The sequence below is a fragment of the Oncorhynchus clarkii genome, chromosome 31, assembly GCF_045791955.1.
Source record: "Oncorhynchus clarkii lewisi isolate Uvic-CL-2024 chromosome 31, UVic_Ocla_1.0, whole genome shotgun sequence".
In the NCBI taxonomy this organism is placed as follows: Eukaryota; Metazoa; Chordata; class Actinopteri; order Salmoniformes; family Salmonidae; genus Oncorhynchus; species Oncorhynchus clarkii.
In genome coordinates, this window is record NC_092177.1 from 12,561,159 (window position 1) to 12,580,379 (window position 19,221).

At 44.3% G+C, this 19,221-nt stretch overlaps 1 protein-coding gene across 1 annotated transcript in view; it reads right to left on the minus strand.

Annotated features, from left to right (window-relative positions):
* The window catches only part of LOC139390576 (disintegrin and metalloproteinase domain-containing protein 19-like), a 61,987-nt gene that overhangs the window by 7,354 nt on the left and 35,412 nt on the right, over positions 1-19,221 (minus strand). Inside the window, exons 4-12 of the mRNA XM_071137782.1 lie at positions 7,816-7,894; positions 7,548-7,624; positions 6,603-6,810; positions 6,252-6,317; positions 5,337-5,408; positions 1,619-1,785; positions 1,407-1,491; positions 1,077-1,216; positions 587-764 (exon numbers count right to left, since the gene is read on the minus strand). Coding sequence (XP_070993883.1) covers positions 587-764; positions 1,077-1,216; positions 1,407-1,491; positions 1,619-1,785; positions 5,337-5,408; positions 6,252-6,317; positions 6,603-6,810; positions 7,548-7,624; positions 7,816-7,894 — 1,072 coding nt within the window. The remainder of the gene's footprint in view (positions 1-586; positions 765-1,076; positions 1,217-1,406; positions 1,492-1,618; positions 1,786-5,336; positions 5,409-6,251; positions 6,318-6,602; positions 6,811-7,547; positions 7,625-7,815; positions 7,895-19,221) is intronic.

Genomic DNA, 19,221 nt, shown 5'->3' on the forward strand with positions numbered 1-19,221 from the left:
GGCTTGGAAAGGTTGTTTTGTCTGGTCACATAGAGCTGATGTGCTGTTCATTGAAGTCCACGAACAAAGGGAAACGGTGAGAGGAGGAGAGTGCATAGAGGCGAGAAGGAATACAGCATGGCTGCTATGAAAGTGAACTGTTTTTATGCTGATCACTGTTGTGTTCATTCCGCAGATTCTGTTGACAAATGTTTCTTAAACGGAAGCAAACAAAACGGAACTAAAAAATACCTGAATTTGTCAAATAGAAACTCTCATTTGCAACTGTTGGACTAAGGATTACACCATAAACTACATGCAGTTAAGAGTGTGCAAGGCAGTATTGAATGTGTCACTGTCTGTCATCTCATTGTCTTTCTCTCGACCTAAGTGTAAACTTTCATTCAAAGGCTAGGTTTTAGCAACCTCATGACTGATTTAGGGAAAATGTGAATATCATGTAGTAGTCTAAACCCCAATGTTATATTGAACAGGGTGAATGAAATATGAATGACAGTCATTTAACATGCTGTAATAGAAGTAAGGCAATGTCAATGGCGGCACTGACCATCACTGACACACACACACGCACACTTCCCCCCCTCACCTTCTCGTCTCCACAGTCACACTCCTCTCCATCCTCCAGGTACCCATTCCCACAGCGCTGTCCCCCGTACATGGCTCTGGTGTTGGGGAGGTTGAACAAACACTTTCCCCCTCCGGAGCTCAGGTACCTGCTCAGCTCCCGATGGTTACAGCCATTAAATACACGCGGGAACGGGTGGCTGTGACACACATACCAGGGGTGTATTCGGTAAGGTGCAACGCACCGCAGATAGAAATGCCATCACTAGACTTTACATTATTCCTTCTACTCTACGTGTCAGAGAGGAAATTCTGTTCTAAGTTATATATTTCTATACAGACATTAATAATCCACTACATTTTGCTCAGCTGAATGTGTCCCGGGAATGTCTTTTACAAAGCAGGATCAATCATTATATCATGATTTAACCTTTATTCATACAGGTTTATTCTCATTAAGATAAAATCTCTTTACTAAGAAAGATATTTTCAACATAGATAGATTCTCTCACCCAGTGGCAGCAGCCATGATGCAGCCTCCATCATCAGCCTTGGCCTGGCAGCACCCAGGGCTGTCATGGCTCATGCCAAAGTTATGCCCCATCTCGTGGGCCATGGTCGCTGCCACGCCCACAGCACTGTCAGAGTGGTCCTGTAGGGGGGTAGAGGTGGATTCCCGTATTGAAAGTCAAAAGGACATACATCTCATGTTAGCTTGGTTCTAGATCTATGTGTACTATTACAAATACATCACAACTTCATGACAACTTTAGAGAAAGCTTTACTGGGCTGCTATTGGCTATGGTCAAATCTCAAACGACAGAGTTCTGTTGTAGTCTTACTGAGTTGATTCCCCCTGACTGGTACTCTGAGCACATGGCTCTGAGAGGGGCCAGCCCAATGGTGGTGCCCTGAAACGCCACGCCCCTGGGGGAACAAAAAACACAGCTGTGTAGTTCCACTGAATGGTTTTAATGGAAGGAAAGAGAACTGGATTGAGGATGGATGGATTAAAGAGATCTAGAGTACAGTAAGGAGTGTGTGTCACACTAACGTGATGAGTTGAGCGTTGTCGTTAGGTAGTGTGTGTAGCTGTTTGCGTCTCCAAGCCAGGAACGCTCCCAGGGTACTGTAGGGGTTACCAGACACACTGATCCTGTCCTGATCAGACCACACCTCCAGACCGATCACTGCCACACGAATACTTAGAGACTTGTAGTACTGCACAAACACACACACACACACACACACACACACAATTTGACCAACATGTTTTATTTAAACTTTAATTAACCAGGTAGGCAAGTTGAGAACAAGTTCTCATTTACCAAGATAAAGAAAAGCAGTGCGACAACAACAACACAGAGTTACACATAAACAAACACACAGTCAATAACACAAGAGAAAAATCTATATACAGTGTGTGCAAATGTAGTAAGATTAGGGAGGTAAGGCAATAAAAAGGCCATAGTGGCAAAATAATGACAATTTAGCAATAACACTGGAGTGATAGATGTGCAGATGATGATGTGCAAGTAGAGATACTGGGGTGCAAAAGAGCAAAAAAAATAACAATATGGGGATGAGGTAGTTGGGTGTGCTATTTACAGATGGGCTGTGTACAGGTGCAGTGCTCGGTAAGCTGCTCTGACAGCTGATGTTTAAAGTTATTGAGGGAGATATAAGTCTCCAGCTTCAGTGATTTTTACAATACGTTCCAGCCATTGGCAGCAGAGAACTGGAAGGAAAGGTAGTCAAAGGAAGTGTTGGCTTTGGGGACGACCAGTGAAATATACCTGCTGGAGTGCGTGCTACAGGTGGGTGTTGCTATGGTGACCAGTGAGCTGAGATAAGGCGGGGCTTTACCTAGCAAAGACTTAAAGATGACCTGGAGCCAGTGGGTTTGGCATACCAGGGTATTTTTGGCAGCATGAGTGAAGGAAGCTTTGTTGCGAAAAAGGAAGCCGATTCTAGATTTAATGTTGGATTGGAGATGCTTAATGTGAGTTTGGAAGGAGAGTTTACAGTCTAACCAGACACCTAGGTATTTGTAGTTGTCCACATATTCTAAGTCAGAACCGTCCAGAGTAGGATGCTAGACGGGCGGGTGGGTGCGGGCAGCGATTGGTTAAAGAGCATGCATTTAGTTTTACTAGCATTTAAGAGCAGTTGGAGGCCACGGAAGGAGAGTTGTATGGCATTGAAGCTCATTTGGAGGTTTGTTAACACAGTGTCCAAAGAAGGGCCAGAATGGTGTCATCTGCGTAGAGGTGGATCAGAGAATCACCAGCAGCAAGAGCGACATCATTGATATATACAGAGAAAAGAGTCGGCCCGAGAATTGAACCCTGTGGCACCCCCATAGAGACTGACAGAGGTCCGAACAACAGGCCCTCCGATTTGACACACTGAACTCTATCTGAGAGGTACCAGATTGCATAGCGGAGAAGGTACGGTGGGATTCGAAATGGTCGGGATCTGTTTGTTAACTTGGCTTTCGTAGACTTTAGAAAGGCAGGGTAGGATAGGACTGTAGGACTGTCTGTAACAGTTTGGGTCTAGAGTGCCTCCCCCTTTGAAGAGGGGGATGACCGCGGCAGCTTTCCAATCTTTAGGGATCTCAGGTGATACGAAAGAGAGGTTGAACAGGCTAGTAATAGGGGTTGCAACGATTGCGGCAGATACATTTTGAAAGAGAGGGCCCAGCTGATTTGTAGGGGTCCAGATTGTCTAGCCCAGCTGATTTGTAGGGGTCCAGATTGTCTAGCCCAGCTTTGTAGGGGTCCAGATTGTCTAGCCCGGCTGATTTGTAGGGGTCCAGATTTTGCAGCTCTTTCAGAACATATGCTATCTGGATTTGGGTGAGGGGGTGCAAGTTGCTGCGGAGTGTATAGCTGTTGCTTATTGAAATTCCCGATTATCATAGATTTATATGTGGTGACAGTGTTTCCTAGCCTCAGTGCAGTGGGCAGCTGGGAGCAGGTGCTATTATTCTCCATGGACTTTACAGTGTCCCAAAACATTTTGCAATTATTGCTAAAGGATGCAAATTTCTGTTTGAAAAAGCTAGTCCTTGCTTTCCTAACTGACTGAGTATATTGGTTCCTGACTTCTCTGAAAAGTTGCATATCGCCGGGGCTATTCGATGCTAATGCAGAACGCCACAGGATGTTTTTGTGCTGGTCAAGGGCAGACAGGTCTGGAGTGAACCAAGGGCTATATCTGTTCTTAGTTCTACCAGGCAGTGATGGGTACGAGACCCAGCACCTACGATCCAAATGAGAGCCAGACGGAGCTGAGACCCGGTACCTTTGGTTTTTTAAATTATCCAATGAAATATTGTTGTCCCCATTTAATTTTCCACAGCCAACAACACGAGTAAACAACAGCAAAATCAGACACTCCATAGTAGAATAGTTGACCTATTCAATTGTTCAACCTGTCGCATTCTATGAGAGAAAAGAATATTGCTCTTGAGGCGCATTCAAATCGCAAGAGAAAGGGAGAGAGATATGCCTGCTCAGTCATTGTACAACATTCTTAATGCAGTCCAGAGGAAAACACATATTTGAAATAATTTGATGGCCACTGTTAAAAGTGGAGGATAACGGAGCTTTCTAGAGTTAACAGGCTGATTCTCAAATCCAAGAAATGAGTAGGCCTTAACTGCACCATTTTAGAACCAGAGTGTACAGCAGTGGTGTTTAGCAGTGGTGTTTAGCAGTGGTGTTTAGCAGTGGTGTTTAGCAGTGGTGTTTAGCAGTGGTGTTTAGCAGTGGTGTTTAGCAGTGATGTTTAGCAGTGGTGTTTAGCAGTGGTGTTTAGCAGTGGTGTTTAGCAGTGGTGTTTAGCAGTGGTGTTTAGCAGTGGTGTTTAGCAGTGATGTTTAGCAGTGGTGTTTAGCAGTGGTGTTTAGCAGTGGTGTTTAGCAGTGGTGTTTAGCAGTGATGTTTAGCAGTGGTATTGTTCCATGCGAGTTAGCGCTCGCCAATGGCGTTGAATGCATAGGGAAGACTGGGGCTAAATGTAACACGGGCCAGTGTAACTAGGCCTACATTATATTCACAGTACAGGATCCTTGGTTGACTGAGTGCCAGTGGAACAGTTTTTTGGGGGGATGGGGGGGGGGGGGGACAATCAAGTCATCAATATGTTTCTAACTAGTAACATTATAGCCTTATGTTTACACTTTAAAGTGTGTGATCTAACCTGCCTGATCATATGGACCTATATGTTATTGGGCTAATTTCAGGGGCGGCAGGGCGGCAGGGTAGCCTAGTGGTTAGAGCGTTGGACTAGTAACCGGAAGGTTGCGAGTTCAAACCCCCGAGCTGACAAGGTACAAATCTGTCGTTCTGCCCCTGAACAGGCAGTTAACCCACTGTTCCCAGGCCGTCATTGAAAATAAGAATTTGTTCTTAACTGACTTGCCTGGTTAAATAAAGGTAAAATAAAAAAAAATAAAAAATAAAGGAGGGGGAAATTATATTTTCATTCAGTTTGCAGTAGAATGTTGTTATGAAAAGTCACCAGAACTGGCCTTCTCACAGTCCTTCTCCCCCACAAAAGTGTAGGTCTCTCCACCACCTGTAGTATGCTGTGATATGTGCCTTTTGTCAGTATTATATTGTTTAGGTTACTGTCTTATACCCCCCCACCGCACCCCAAACTAAATGCCTAGTTAAATAAAGGTTAAATAAACTACAAATATTCAACTAGGGTCCCACAATCTCCCAAATGAACCACAGCGTTAATTTGTGTGGTTTTCTTACCTTGTCTACGTAGTTAGCTGCCTCCAGCAGTTTCGTCTTCGTCCTATTTAAGTCCCCGCCGTGCTTCTGAAACTACACACACACACACACACACACACACACACACACACACACACACACACAAACACACACAAACACACAGCCATGCTTGAAGAATTTCACCCGGAAGAGTAAGGACAGCAGGATGACCTCAACCAATCAGACATGTTAGATAGCAATAAAGGATATTAGAACAGATCCTGTTAGGTCTCATTAGAACAGATCCTGTTAGGTCTCATTAGAACAGACCCTGTTAGGTCTCATTAGAACAGACCCTGTTAGGTCTCATTAGAACAGATCCTGTTAGGTCTCATTAGAACAGACCCTGTTAGGTCTCATTAGAACAGACCCTGTTAGGTCTCATTAGAACAGACCCTGTTAGGTCTCATTAGAACAGATCCTGTTAGGTCTCATTAGAACAGACCCTGTTAGGTCTCATTAGAACAGCCCCTGTTAGGTCTCATTAGAACAGACCCTGTTAGGTCTCATTAGAACAGACCCTGTTAGGTCTCATTAGAACAGACCCTGTTAGGTCTCATTAGAACAGACCCTGTTAGGTCTCATTAGAACAGACCCTGTTAGGTCTCATTAGAACAGATCCTGTTAGGTCTCATTAGAACAGACCCCGTTAGGTCTCATTAGAACAGACCCTGTCAGGTCTCATTAGGGGGAAGTGGGGAGGATGTGGATAAGATTTGACGATAGAGAGATGAAGGGATGGGGGGATGTAACAGAGAGATGGAGTGTCTCTAGTTCAGTCTTTCCTTGGAGTATGAGTCACAGGTCAGAAGAGGGGATGGAGTTCATGCATCCTTTCTACCCTCTCAACTGACTAACTGGAATAAATGGCCATGAGTAAGGTGCCTGGCCTCTTACCTCAGCATGGTCAGCTACCAGCAGCAGCTCTACATACTTCATACTCTGGCCCACGTCTCTCCGCTCCTGGAGAAAGGACATATTAGAGAACTTTACAGCCAACTATTACAGTGCATTATTACTTGCATTATTACTTGTATGAGCGTGCAACACACACATATACCCCCCCCCCCCCCCTCCATAATGGTTTATTATCAACTCACAGTATGTTTTGCCTTTATTTTTCATCAGTCTTAAAATGCCTAACATTTCTTGGATATTTCATTGACACAAAGCAGCCCTCTATTCACTGGAGAATATAGTGGTTGTTCTCATATCAGATACCAGTCTAATCATCCCTCCTCCACTCACCCTTCCACCCCGCGCCGTCATCATTCCCCGGATGAGGTCACCCAGACCCTCCCCCTGGCCCTGGTTGCTATGGTGATGCCCGCAAGTTCCGTTAGGCAGACGAAGGTTCTTGGCTCGGAACACAGCGTGAGGAGGCTGTGTATCCATGGTGACAGCGGGCAGGGGTTCTATCAGGTAGCTGACGCTGGTGTTCACCGTAATCAGTCCCCTAGGGAAACAGAGATCTGAATCACAACAGTTCCAGGCTAGAAAACAAACTAAAACTATTATAGCTGGGGAAAACGTATTGGTTTTTCAGTCTCTAGTTTAAGAGAGAATCCCTCAAATAACTATTGAGAGAAGTTAGATATGGCAGAATCTAAAACTAGAAACAGCTGGGATTTACATGTCAGGTCTGAGACAACTAAATCCTGGCTGAACTGTATGTTGAACTGTGTATATAAATCCTGATACCAGATGGGTATTGGATCTGGGAGACACCCAGCACATATCACATTCTGACTCAGCGGGGATTGGATGAAGGAGACACCCAGCAAATAGCACCATTCTCCAGATGCTCTCTTACAGCCCTCTCTTACAGCCCCATGTGTCTGTTATTCTCCTATAACAGCCTCCTCTGTGAACCCAGAAAGGAAACAACAGCACGGCTGGATCCCAACCTCTAAACTCCCTCCCTGATGCTGCTGGAGCTTCAATAACTTAACATGGAACCCAAAGGACCTAGAAACACACTGGCCTGCATATCTCAACAGTCAGTGCATGGCCAACAAATAAACCATCTTTTGACCTTCTCTCCTATTGTGTTGGTTTGAGAATGACCGTGTGACAAATATATGTCTGAATTATCATTCAAATAAAATGTATTAATATTTAGGAGGCATGTCTTATTCAATGCCGTTAGTGATCACCACTTTCACCAGAAATGTTACCTGTGGTAACTCTTACCTGAGACCTGAGCAGGTGCTGAGTGCTGCACTTGACCCCTCCACACCACGGACGTCACCATGGTAGAAACAGTGGCCCTGCAACACGAGAGGAGAGTTAAACAAACTCACATCATGCAATTTTCTTTTTCCGATGATGTCACCTAAGATTTAAGAGCTTGGTTAGTCTGTCTCTGATTCAGCCAACTCTTTTGCCATTTGACATCCACAAATCAGAAATAGGCTGGTTACATGGTTACCCCCCTATTGTGAGATGCTTTAGAACTCACAGTGCTGGGTGGATTGGAGGTCTGGCGGGAACCACTGGGACTGTACCATATCTCCTGATATCCTGGGGCCAATAACTGCCTGGAACATATGGAATGGGAGAGAGAGAAAACATTACCCCACTGAAAACAGTGCTGGTGAATAGAATACACTGTCACCATAAAACAAAGGGAGAAAAGAGAGAACAGAGAGAGGGAAAGGGAATGAGAACATGACAGGAGTGTGATAGAGTGAGTGAGCGAGGAAGAGAGAGAATGCGAGTGAGCGATGAAAAGTGAGAAAAGAAGAGAGAGAGAGAGAGAAGTACTGTGTTCCTCTCCAGGGGCACACAGCTCATGAAACATTAATTGTGACATTCTGAGTTACAAAGGGAAAGAGAGTGCCTCAAAGCATTACAGAGAGATACACAGAGAGATACAGATACAGAGAGATACAGATACAGAGAGATACACAGAGAGATACAGATACAGAGAGATACAGATACAGAGAGATACACAGAGAGATACAGCTACAGAGAGATACAGATACAGAGAGATACACAGAGAGATACACAGAGAGATACAGATACAGAGAGATACACAGAGAGATACAGATACAGAGAGATTCACAGAGAGATACAGATACAGAGAGATACACAGATAGATACAGATACAGAGAGATTCACAGAGAGATACAGATACAGAGAGATACACATACAGAGAGATACACAGAGAGATACAGATACAGAGAGATACACAGAGAGATACAGATACAGAGAGATACAGATACAGAGAGATACAGATACAGAGAGATACACAGAGAGATACAGATACAGAGAGATACACAGAGATACAGATACAGAGAGATACACAGAGATATACAGATACAGAGAGATTCACAGAGAGATACAGATACAGAAAGATACACATACAGAGAGATACACAGAGAGATACAGACACAGAGAGATACACAGAGAGATACAGACACAGAGAGATACACAGAGAGATACAGATACAGAGAGATTCACAGAGAGATACAGACACAGAGAGATACAGATACAGAGAGATACACAGAGAGATACAGATACAGAGATTTACAGAGAGATACAGACACAGAGAGATACAGATACACAGAGAGATACACAAAGAGATACAGATATAGAGAGATACACAAAGAGATACAGAGAGATACACAGAGATACAGATACAGAGTGATACAGACACAGAGAGATACACAAAGAGATACAGATACAGAGAGATACAGATACAGAGAGATTCACAGAGAGATACACAGAGAGATACACAGAGAGATACAGATACAAAGAGATACAGATACACAGAGATACAGATACAGAGAGATACACAGAGAGATACAGATACACAGAGATACAGATACAGAGAGATATAGAGAGAGATACAGATAGAAAGAGATACAAAATATAATGTAAATATAACCCATATGCTCCATATTTATGCTTATTTATTTTCCCTTTTGTACTTTAACCATTTGTACATCATTACAACACTGTATATATACATAATATAACATTTGTAATTTCTTAATTATTTTGGAACTTCACTACCTCACTTGCTTTAGCAATGTTAACATATGTTTCCCATGCCAATAAAGCCCCTTGAATTGAATTGATACACAGAGAGATACATAGAGAGATAGAGATACAGAGAGATACAGATACAGAGAGATATAGAAATACAGAGAGATACACAGATAGAGATACAGAGAGAGATACAGAGCAATACAGAGAGATATAGAGAGACAGAGTGATACACAGAGAGACAGATATAAAGAGAGATACACAGAGAGAAAGAGAGAAAGCCCTTTGAATTGAATTAATTGATAGAGACAGAGAGACAGATATATAGAGAGATACACAGAGAGAGACAGAGATAGATATACACAGAGAGACAGAAATAAAGAGCAACCCAGACTCAACCCTATTAAAGAAACAATCCTATCTACAACATATACAATCCCAAACCTTTCTGTCCGGTCAGAAAAGCTATTTTTCCCTCCCAGACATTTGGATTATAACTATGTCTACATATATAGAGTGACTGTTTGTTTGTCCAACGACACTATGACAGGGCTTTCAGTCAACTCTTCTGGACTTTTCTAACATCCTTACTGAATGGGTACATGCTTAATTTGGAGTGTCACACCTGGGTGAACTCATAGTTAGGAGTATGTGATAGACTGGTCAAACACACACAGATGCTCTATAGACAGACCAACAAACATTCAGGGTCTTGTGCAGATGTTTATTTTTTTGCTATGATTGGTTCCAAGTCTGTCTCAATCCACTCTTCCTGTTTTCATTCAAATACTAAACCACACTACCAGCTGTTATAGGTCTCGCTCTTTCTCTACCCCTCACTCTCTCTCTCTCCCTGCCTCTCTCTCTCAGAACCATCAAACTAAGGAATGCAGTTGGACCATGCCGAACACACACACTTGGGAGACATATTTCTTCATCACTGGGTTTGGCTGAGGGCTCACACGAATAGCTAGAACAAACTCAAGATTATCTATACCTCCACCCATCTCTCTATCCATCCATCTTTTCTATACCTCCACCCATCTCTTCTATACCTCCACCCATCTCTCTATCCATCTCTTCTATACCTCCCCCTATTTCTCTATCCATCCATCTCTTTATCCATCCATCGTTTCTATACCTCCATCCATATCTCTATCCATCCATCCATATTTTCTATACCTCCACCCATCTCTCTGTCCATTCATCTTCTCTATACCTCTACCCATCTTGGTCAGATGGTAGTTTCTCCTGAGGGCTAGTTTCAAACACAGAGCCATCAGCAACGATCAACTGCAACAATATTTTACCTTTATTTAACCAGGCAAGTCAGTTAAGAACAAATTCTTATTTTCAATGATGGCCTAAGAACAGTGGGTTAACTGCCTGTTCTGGGGCAGAACGACAGATTTGAACCTTATCAGCTTGGGGATTTGAACTTGCAACCTTTCGGTTACTAGTCCAACGCTCTAACCACTAGGCTACCCTGCCGCCCCCCGCCTCAAATCTATATAATCAAATCTATATCATCAAATCTATATCATCAATTCAATACTCATCTTTAAAACCAAAACTATTTAGGGCAAAAGAGTTCATCTTAAAAAATGAAATAGAGGAACTAACAGTACAGATAGATAGCAATAAAAACTAACATAGAGGCACAGAATAAGTTAGAGGAAAGCTGAAAGAAATTGAGTTATTTAAGAGCGTAAGTGTAATATATTGTAAAGAATAAAGCAAATTGGATGGAATATGGGTATAAATGCACCAAATTATTGTTTTATCTTCAACATAGAAATTCTAACAAAAATAAAATGATTTTGTGCATTTATACCCATTTATAAGATGAACTCTTTTGCCCTAAATAGTTTTGTGTTATCCATGATTTACAAAACTATATTTTGAAAGAGGAAGCAAAGTACTTTCATTTCAGTCTGCTCCATTTCCACTAACTGAAGTTACTTCTAGATTCAATTAAAGCCTTCAAGTCTGGGAAAACTCCAGGGCTGGGTGTCATACCAGTTGAGGTATATCAAATATTTTTCAATGTACTCAAAGGTACGTTATTAACATGTTTTAACCACTCTTAAAAATGGTAGACTTGTAAACGGCTGTCGTCGGATGAAGAAGGAGACCAAGGTGCAGCGTTGTAGGCGTTCATGATTTTTATTACAACTGAACACCGCAACAAAATAACAAAGTTGACCCAAACGAAAGAGTTCTGTCAGGTGCAGACACTACACAGAAAACAACTACCCACAAAACACAAACGAAAGAGTTCTGTCAGGTGCAGACACTACACAGAAAACAACTACCCACAAAACACAAACGAAAGAGTTCTGTCAGGTGCAGACACTACACAGAAAACAACTACCCACAAAACACAAACGAAAGAGTTCTGTCAGGTGCAGACACTACACAGAAAACAACTACCCACAAAACACAAACGAAAGAGTTCTGTCAGGTGCAGACACTACACAGAAAACAACTACCCACAAAACACAAACGAAAGAGTTCTGTCAGGTGCAGACACTACACAGAAAACAACTACCCACAAAACACAAACGAAAAAGGACAACTTATATGATATGTATATGATCCCCAATCAGAGACAACAATAGACCTCTGATTGGGAACCATATTAGCACCAACATAGAAATAAAGAAACTAGAATGCCCACCCTAGAAACACCAACATAGAAATAAAGAAACTAGAATGCCCACCCTAGAAATACCAACATAGAAATAAAGAAACTAGAATGCCCACCCTAGAAACACCAACATAGAAATAAAGAAACTAGAATGCCCACCCTAGAAACACCAACATAGAAATAAAGAAACTAGAATGCCCACCCTAGAAACACCAACATAGAAATAAAGAAACTAGAATGCCCACCCTAGAAACACCAACATAGAAATAAAGAAACTAGAATGCCCACCCTAGAAATACCAACATAGAAATAAAGAAACTAGAATGCCCACCCTAGAAACACCAACATAGAAATAAAGAAACTAGAATGCCCACCCTAGAAACACCAACATAGAAATAAAGAAACTAGAATGCCCACCCTAGAAACACCAACATAGAAATAAAGAAACTATAATGCCCACCCTAGAAACACCAACATAGAAATAAAGAAACTAGAATGCCCACCCTAGAAACACCAACATAGAAATAAAGAAACTAGAATGCCCACCCTAGAAACACCAACATAGAAATAAAGAAACTAGAATGCCCACCCTAGAAACACCAACATAGAAATAAAGAAACTAGAATGCCCACCCTAGAAACACCAACATAGAAATAAAACTCTCACTTTTGGTTATTTGAATTTGAGATAATCTCCAAAATAACACAATGTTTAAAACAAGCAGAGAAATCTGGTTGAAATTTCAGTTTAATCCAACAAAAAAGACAGAACTAATATAACAAATATTATGGTTAAACTCAAATATAATAATTGATTAAAAAAAAGAATTACTTTTTTAAAAATATATGTAATCTTTGTAAATTATATTATACATCTGACTAGGGGAGTTATGTTGCACATTCAGTCAACAAAAATCTATGGAAATGTTTTCTTTATCCAAAATTACAACTAACTGACTGCAGCATTACTGAAAAAAATGGAGGAGGCAAGTGGAAAGCGGAAGAAGGTATGGAAGTTGTCTGTCGGCCCTGCATTAAAGACCAAAATTGGCTAAAGTGATAAATTAAACCAGTTTCATTTAAGGACGAAAATTGTACAGCTGCACCATACAGGTTGCAAAAATAGTTGGGAAGAGATTTTCGATGTACAGATTCCATGGCACATGGTTTATGAACTGATCCACAAAACGACACCGGATTCAAAACAGAGTTTTTCAATTTAAATTATTATACAAAATTGTTGCAAGCAATAGAATGATGGCAGTTTTTGGTCGCAGGTTCAGGAATGGCTGAAAAAAATGCAACATTTCTTGGAGCTAACTCTGCAAATAGCACTGCTGGGTGATTTGATAAGTCATAGTCAATAGATCAATAATATAATAATACTCTTAGCAAAGGTGTTAATCTTTAATTTACAATCTGTAGAAACTGTGAGAATAGGAAGTTTCGGAACTTTTGTGAAAAATTACAGCACAGTTGAAAAATATATGGCAAATAGAAAACTGTATGGTCTTCAGAGATAGATGGGAGGGGTTGAGGGGAGCTGAAGGCGGGGACTGGATGGTCTTCAGAGATAGATGGGAGGGGTTGAGGGGAGCTGAAGGCGGGGACTGGATGGTCTTCAGAGATAGATGGGAGGGGTTGAGGGGAGCTGAAGGCTGGGACTGGATGGTCTTCAGAGATAGATGGGAGGGGTTGAGGGGACCTGAAGGCTGGGACTGGATGGTCTTCAGAGATAGATGGGAGGGGTTGAGGGGAGCTCGGACTGGATGGTCTTTAGAGATAGATGGGAGGGGTTGAGGGGAGCTGAAGGCTGGGACTGGATGGTCTTCAGAGATAGATGGGAGGGGTTGAGGGGAGCTGAAGGCAGGGACTGGATGGTCTTCAGAGATAGATGGGAGGGGTTGAGGGGAGCTGAAGGCAGGGACTGGATGGTGTTCAGAGATAGATGGGAGGGGTTGAGGGGAGCTGAAGGCTGGGACTGGATGGTCTTCAGAGATAGATGGGAGGGGTTGAGGGGAGCTGAAGGCAGGGACTGGATGGTCTTCAGAGATAGATGGGAGGGGTTGAGGGGAGCTGAAGGCAGGGACTGGATGGTCTTCAGAGATAGATGGGAGGGGTTGAGGGGACCTGAAGGCTGGGACTGGATGGTCTTCAGAGATAGATGGGAGGGGTTGAGGGGAGCTCGGACTGGATGGTCTTCAGAGATAGATGGGAGGGGTTGAGGGGAGCTGAAGGCAGGGACTGGATGGTGTTCAGAGATAGATGGGAGGGGTTGAGGGGAGCTGAAGGCTGGGACTGGATGGTCTTCAGAGATAGATGGGAGGGGTTGAGGGGAGCTGAAGGCGGGGACTGGATGGTCTTCAGAGATAGATGGGAGGGGTTGAGGGGAGCTGAAGGCTGGGACTGGATGGTCTTCAGAGATAGATGGGAGGGGTTGAGGGGAGCTCGGACTGGATGGTCTTTAGAGATAGATGGGAGGGGTTGAGGGGAGCTGAAGGCTGGGACTGGATGGTCTTCAGAGATAGATGGGAGGGGTTGAGGGGAGCTGAAGGCAGGGACTGGATGGTCTTCAGAGATAGATGGGAGGGGTTGAGGGGAGCTGAAGGCAGGGACTGGATGGTGTTCAGAGATAGATGGGAGGGGTTGAGGGGAGCTGAAGGCTGGGACTGGATGGTCTTCAGAGATAGATGGGAGGGGTTGAGGGGAGCTGAAGGCAGGGACTGGATGGTCTTCAGAGATAGATGGGAGGGGTTGAGGGGAGCTGAAGGCAGGGACTGGATGGTCTTCAGAGATAGATGGGAGGGGTTGAGGGGACCTGAAGGCTGGGACTGGATGGTCTTCAGAGATAGATGGGAGGGGTTGAGGGGAGCTCGGACTGGATGGTCTTCAGAGATAGATGGGAGGGGTTGAGGGGAGCTGAAGGCAGGGACTGGATGGTGTTCAGAGATAGATGGGAGGGGTTGAGGGGAGCTGAAGGCTGGGACTGGATGGTCTTCAGAGATAGATGGGAGGGGTTGAGGGGAGCTGAAGGCGGGGACTGGATGGTCTTCAGAGATAGATGGGAGGGGTTGAGGGGAGCTGAAGGCAGGGACTGGATGGTCTTCAGAGATAAATGGGAGGGGTTGAGGGGAGCTGAAGGCAGGGACTGGATGGTCTTCAGAGATAGATGGGAGGGGTTGAGGGGAGCTGAAGATTGGGACTGGATGGTCTTCAGAGATAAATGGGAGGGGTTGAAGGTAGCTGAAGGCGGGGACTGGATGGTCTTCAGAGATAAATGGGAGGGGTTGAAGGTAGCTGAAGGCAGGGACTGGATGGTCTTCAGAGATAAATGGGAGGGGTTGAAGGGAGCTGAAGACTGGGACTGGATTGTCTTCGGAGATAAATGGGAGGGGTTGAAGGGAGCTGAAGACTGGGACTGGATGGTCTTCAGAGATAGATGGGAGGGGTTGAGGGGAGCTGAAGGCTGGGACTGGATGGTCTTCAGAGATAAATGGGAGGGGTTGAAGGTAGCTGAAGATTGGGACTGGATGGTCTTCAGAGATAAATGGGAGGGGTTGAAGGGAGCTGAAGACTGGGACTGGATGGTCTTCAGAGATAAATGGGAGGGGTTGAAGGGAGCTGAAGACTGGGACTACAAAAAACAAAAGATAACTAATGTAAAATATACTGTCTGTGAAATGTATGTAGTATGTATGAACTGGAAGATGAAGTAGAAGCCTACATATTGTTGTCCATTAGTTTACTCCAATTAGGGGAGGGGTGGAAGGGTTAGGGGAAAATAATAAAATATATTTCAATAAATATACAGAACCAGTCAAAAGTTTGGACACACCTACTCATTCTAGGGTTTTTCCTTTTTTTGACTATTTTCTACACTGAAGAATAATAGTAAAGACATCAAAACTATGAAATAACATATATGGAATCATGTAAATGAAAATGTAAATGATATCCCACTCACCATTCAATTTCTTAGAGGGGGAGTGTACTAAAAGAGAAAACAGGAGGAGTGGGGAAGAGGGGGGAGGAGGATGAGTGAGCATTTTTTTTCTCTCTCATTTGGAATTCTGGGGCAGAGTAGAGAGAGGGGGGAGACAAGACCTGTTCCATCCCCAACAAACAACCACTCTGATGGTTATCAAGATACAACCTCCCTCCCTCCCTCCCTCCAGCACAGGCCACACACAGCCCCCAGCAGCACAACAGGTAATACATTAATACTCATTAGGGTTCACTGTATCTGGATGACATCCCCCTGCACTGGGCAAAGGTAGACTGTGCTGCTATGACATTTATGTAGAGTCTGCAACCTTTCTCGCTCTCTCCCCCGTATCTCTCATGTAATCTTTTCCCTCCTCCTCTTCCTCCTCCTCCTTCTCTTCCTCCTCCTCCTCCTCTCACCTCTGCTTTGAGAGCCGTCTCTCTCTCCTCTCTCTCTTTTTCTTTCATTCCCTCTTTCTCGTTTGCCTCTCTCCATCTTTCTCCCTCTTTTTATTATTTCTCTCTAACTTCTCCCTCTCTCTCCTCTCTCTCTCTTCTCTCCCTCTCTCTTTATTTGTGTGATACTAATACCAGTTAGCTATCATCGTGCTGAGCAGTACTGAGTTGGCAGTCCTTATGGGAGGTTAAAGCATGACACAGTGATGGAGTGATGGTACTAGGGGAGGTTACAGCCTGACACAGTGATGGTCCTAGGGGAGGTTACAGCCTGACACAGTGATGGTCCTAGGGGAGGTTACAGCCTGACACAGTGATGGTCCTAGGGGAGGTTACAGCCTGACACAGTGATGGTCCTAGGGGAGGTTACAGCCTGTCACAGTGATGGTCCTAGGGGAGGTTACAGCCTGACACAGTGATGGTCCTAGGGGAGGTTACAGCCTGACACAGTGATGGTCCTAGGGGAGGTTACAGCCTGTCACAGTGATGGTCCTAGGGGAGGTTACAGCCTGACACAGTGATGGTACTAGGGGAGGTTACAGCCTGACACAGTGATGGTCCTAGGGGAGGTTACAGCCTGTCACAGTGATGGTCCTAGGGGAGGTTACAGCCTGACACAGTGATGGTACTAGGGGAGGTTACAGCCTGACACAGTGATGGTACTAGGGGAGGTTACAGCCTGACACAGTGATGGTCCTAGGGGAAGTTACAGCCTGACACAGTGATGGTCCTAGGGGAGGTTACAGCCTGACACAGTGATGGTCCTAGGGGAAGTTACAGCCTGACACAGTGATGGTACTAGGGGAGGTTACAGTCTGACACAGTGATGGTCCTAGGGGAGGTTACAGCCTGACACAGTGATGGTACTAGGGGAGTTTACAGCCTGACACAGTGATGGTCCTAGGGGAGGTTACAGCCTGACACAGTGATGGTACTAGGGGAGGTTACAGCCTGACACAGTGATGGTCCCAGGGGAGGTTACAGCCTGACACAGTGATGGTACTAGGGGAGGTTACAGCCTGACACAGTGATGGTACTAGGAGAGTTTACAGCCTGACACAGTGAGGGTACTAGGGGAGTTTACAGCCTGACACAGTGATGGTACTAGAAGGAGGTTACAGCCTGACACAGTGATGGTACTAGGGGAGTTTACAGCCTGACACAGTGATGGTACTAGGGGAGTTTACAGCCTGACACAGTGATGGTACTAGGGGAGATTACAGCCTGACACAGTGATGGTCCCAGGGGAGGTTACAGCCTGACACAGTGATGGTACTAGGGGAGGTTACAGCCTGACACAGTGATGGTACTAGGGGAGTTTACAGCCTGACACAGTGATGGAGTGATGGTACTAGGGGAGGGTTACAGCCTGACACAGTGATGGTACTAGGGGAGGTTACAGCCTGACACAGTGATGGTACTAGGGGAGGTTAAAGCCTGACACAGTGATGGTACTAGGGGAGTTTACAGCCTGACACAGTGATGGTATTAGGGGAGATTACAGCCTGACACAGTGATGGTATTAGGGGAGATTACAGCCTGACACAGTGATGGTACTAGGGGAGGTTACAGCCTGACACAGTGATGGTCCCAGGGGAGTTTACAGCCTGACACAGTGATGGAGTGATGGTACTAGGGGAGGGTTACAGCCTGACACAGTGATGGTACTAGGGGAGGTTACAGCCTGACACAGTGATGGTACTAGGGGAGGTTAAAGCATGACACAGTGATGGAGTGATGGTCCTAGGGGAGGTTACAGCCTGACACAGTGATGGGTCTGACTCCTGACACTACAGTTACACACACACACAGACACAACATGTAATTAAGATGGAACAGGAAACAGTTCTCTCTGTCTCTCTTTTGCAGAAAATGTACAAGGTTTAAAACGTATTTCAGACAAGTTATAAATAGCTCTAATGTATGCAATGACTGATATGACAAGAGGAACTGACGATGCAATACCCAATTTCGAAATTGCAGCTTGTGCATTTTACTATTACAACTTTCAAGAGTAGGTTGAAAGCCAGACTGAGTTCCTTTATTTTGTTGTTGAGTGTATGCACAATGGGTTTTGGGTTCTGGGTTATGGAGTCCAGGCTCCAGACAGATGCTGTGATTGAGAACCAGCTAGTCTGAGAGCAGGGCTAAAAAACAAAAGACTTGGTTCAGTCACGAACGAAAGACAGAGAGAGATAGAGAGAGGAGGGGGAGAGAAAGAGAGGGAGGAAGAGGGAGAGAGGAGGGGCAAGAAAGAGAGAGAGGCTGAGATAGAGAAAGAGGGAGGATTAGAAAAAATGGATAGATGTGGATAGAAAGAGAGGGTGGATTAGGAAAGATGGAAAGAGAGAGAGGGGGATTAGGAAAGACGGATAGATGTGGATAGAGAGAGAGGGAGGATTAGGAAAAATGGATAGATGTGGATAGAAAGAGAGGGTGGATTAGGAAAAATGGATAGATGTGGATAGAGAGAGAGGGAGGATTAGGAAAGATCGATAGATGTGGATAGAGAGAGAGGGAGGATTAGGAAAGATGGATAGATGTGGATTGAGAGAGAGGGAGGATTAGGAAATATGGATAGATGTGGATAGAGAGAGAGGGGGATTAGGAAATATGGATAGATGTGGATAGAGAGAGAGGGGATTAGGAAAGATGGATAGAGAGAGAGGGGGATTAAGAAAGATGGATAGAGAGAGAGAGGGGGATTAGGAAAGATGGATAGATGTGGATAGAGAGAGAGGGGGATTAGGAAAGATGGATAGAGAGAGAGAGGGGGATTAGGAAA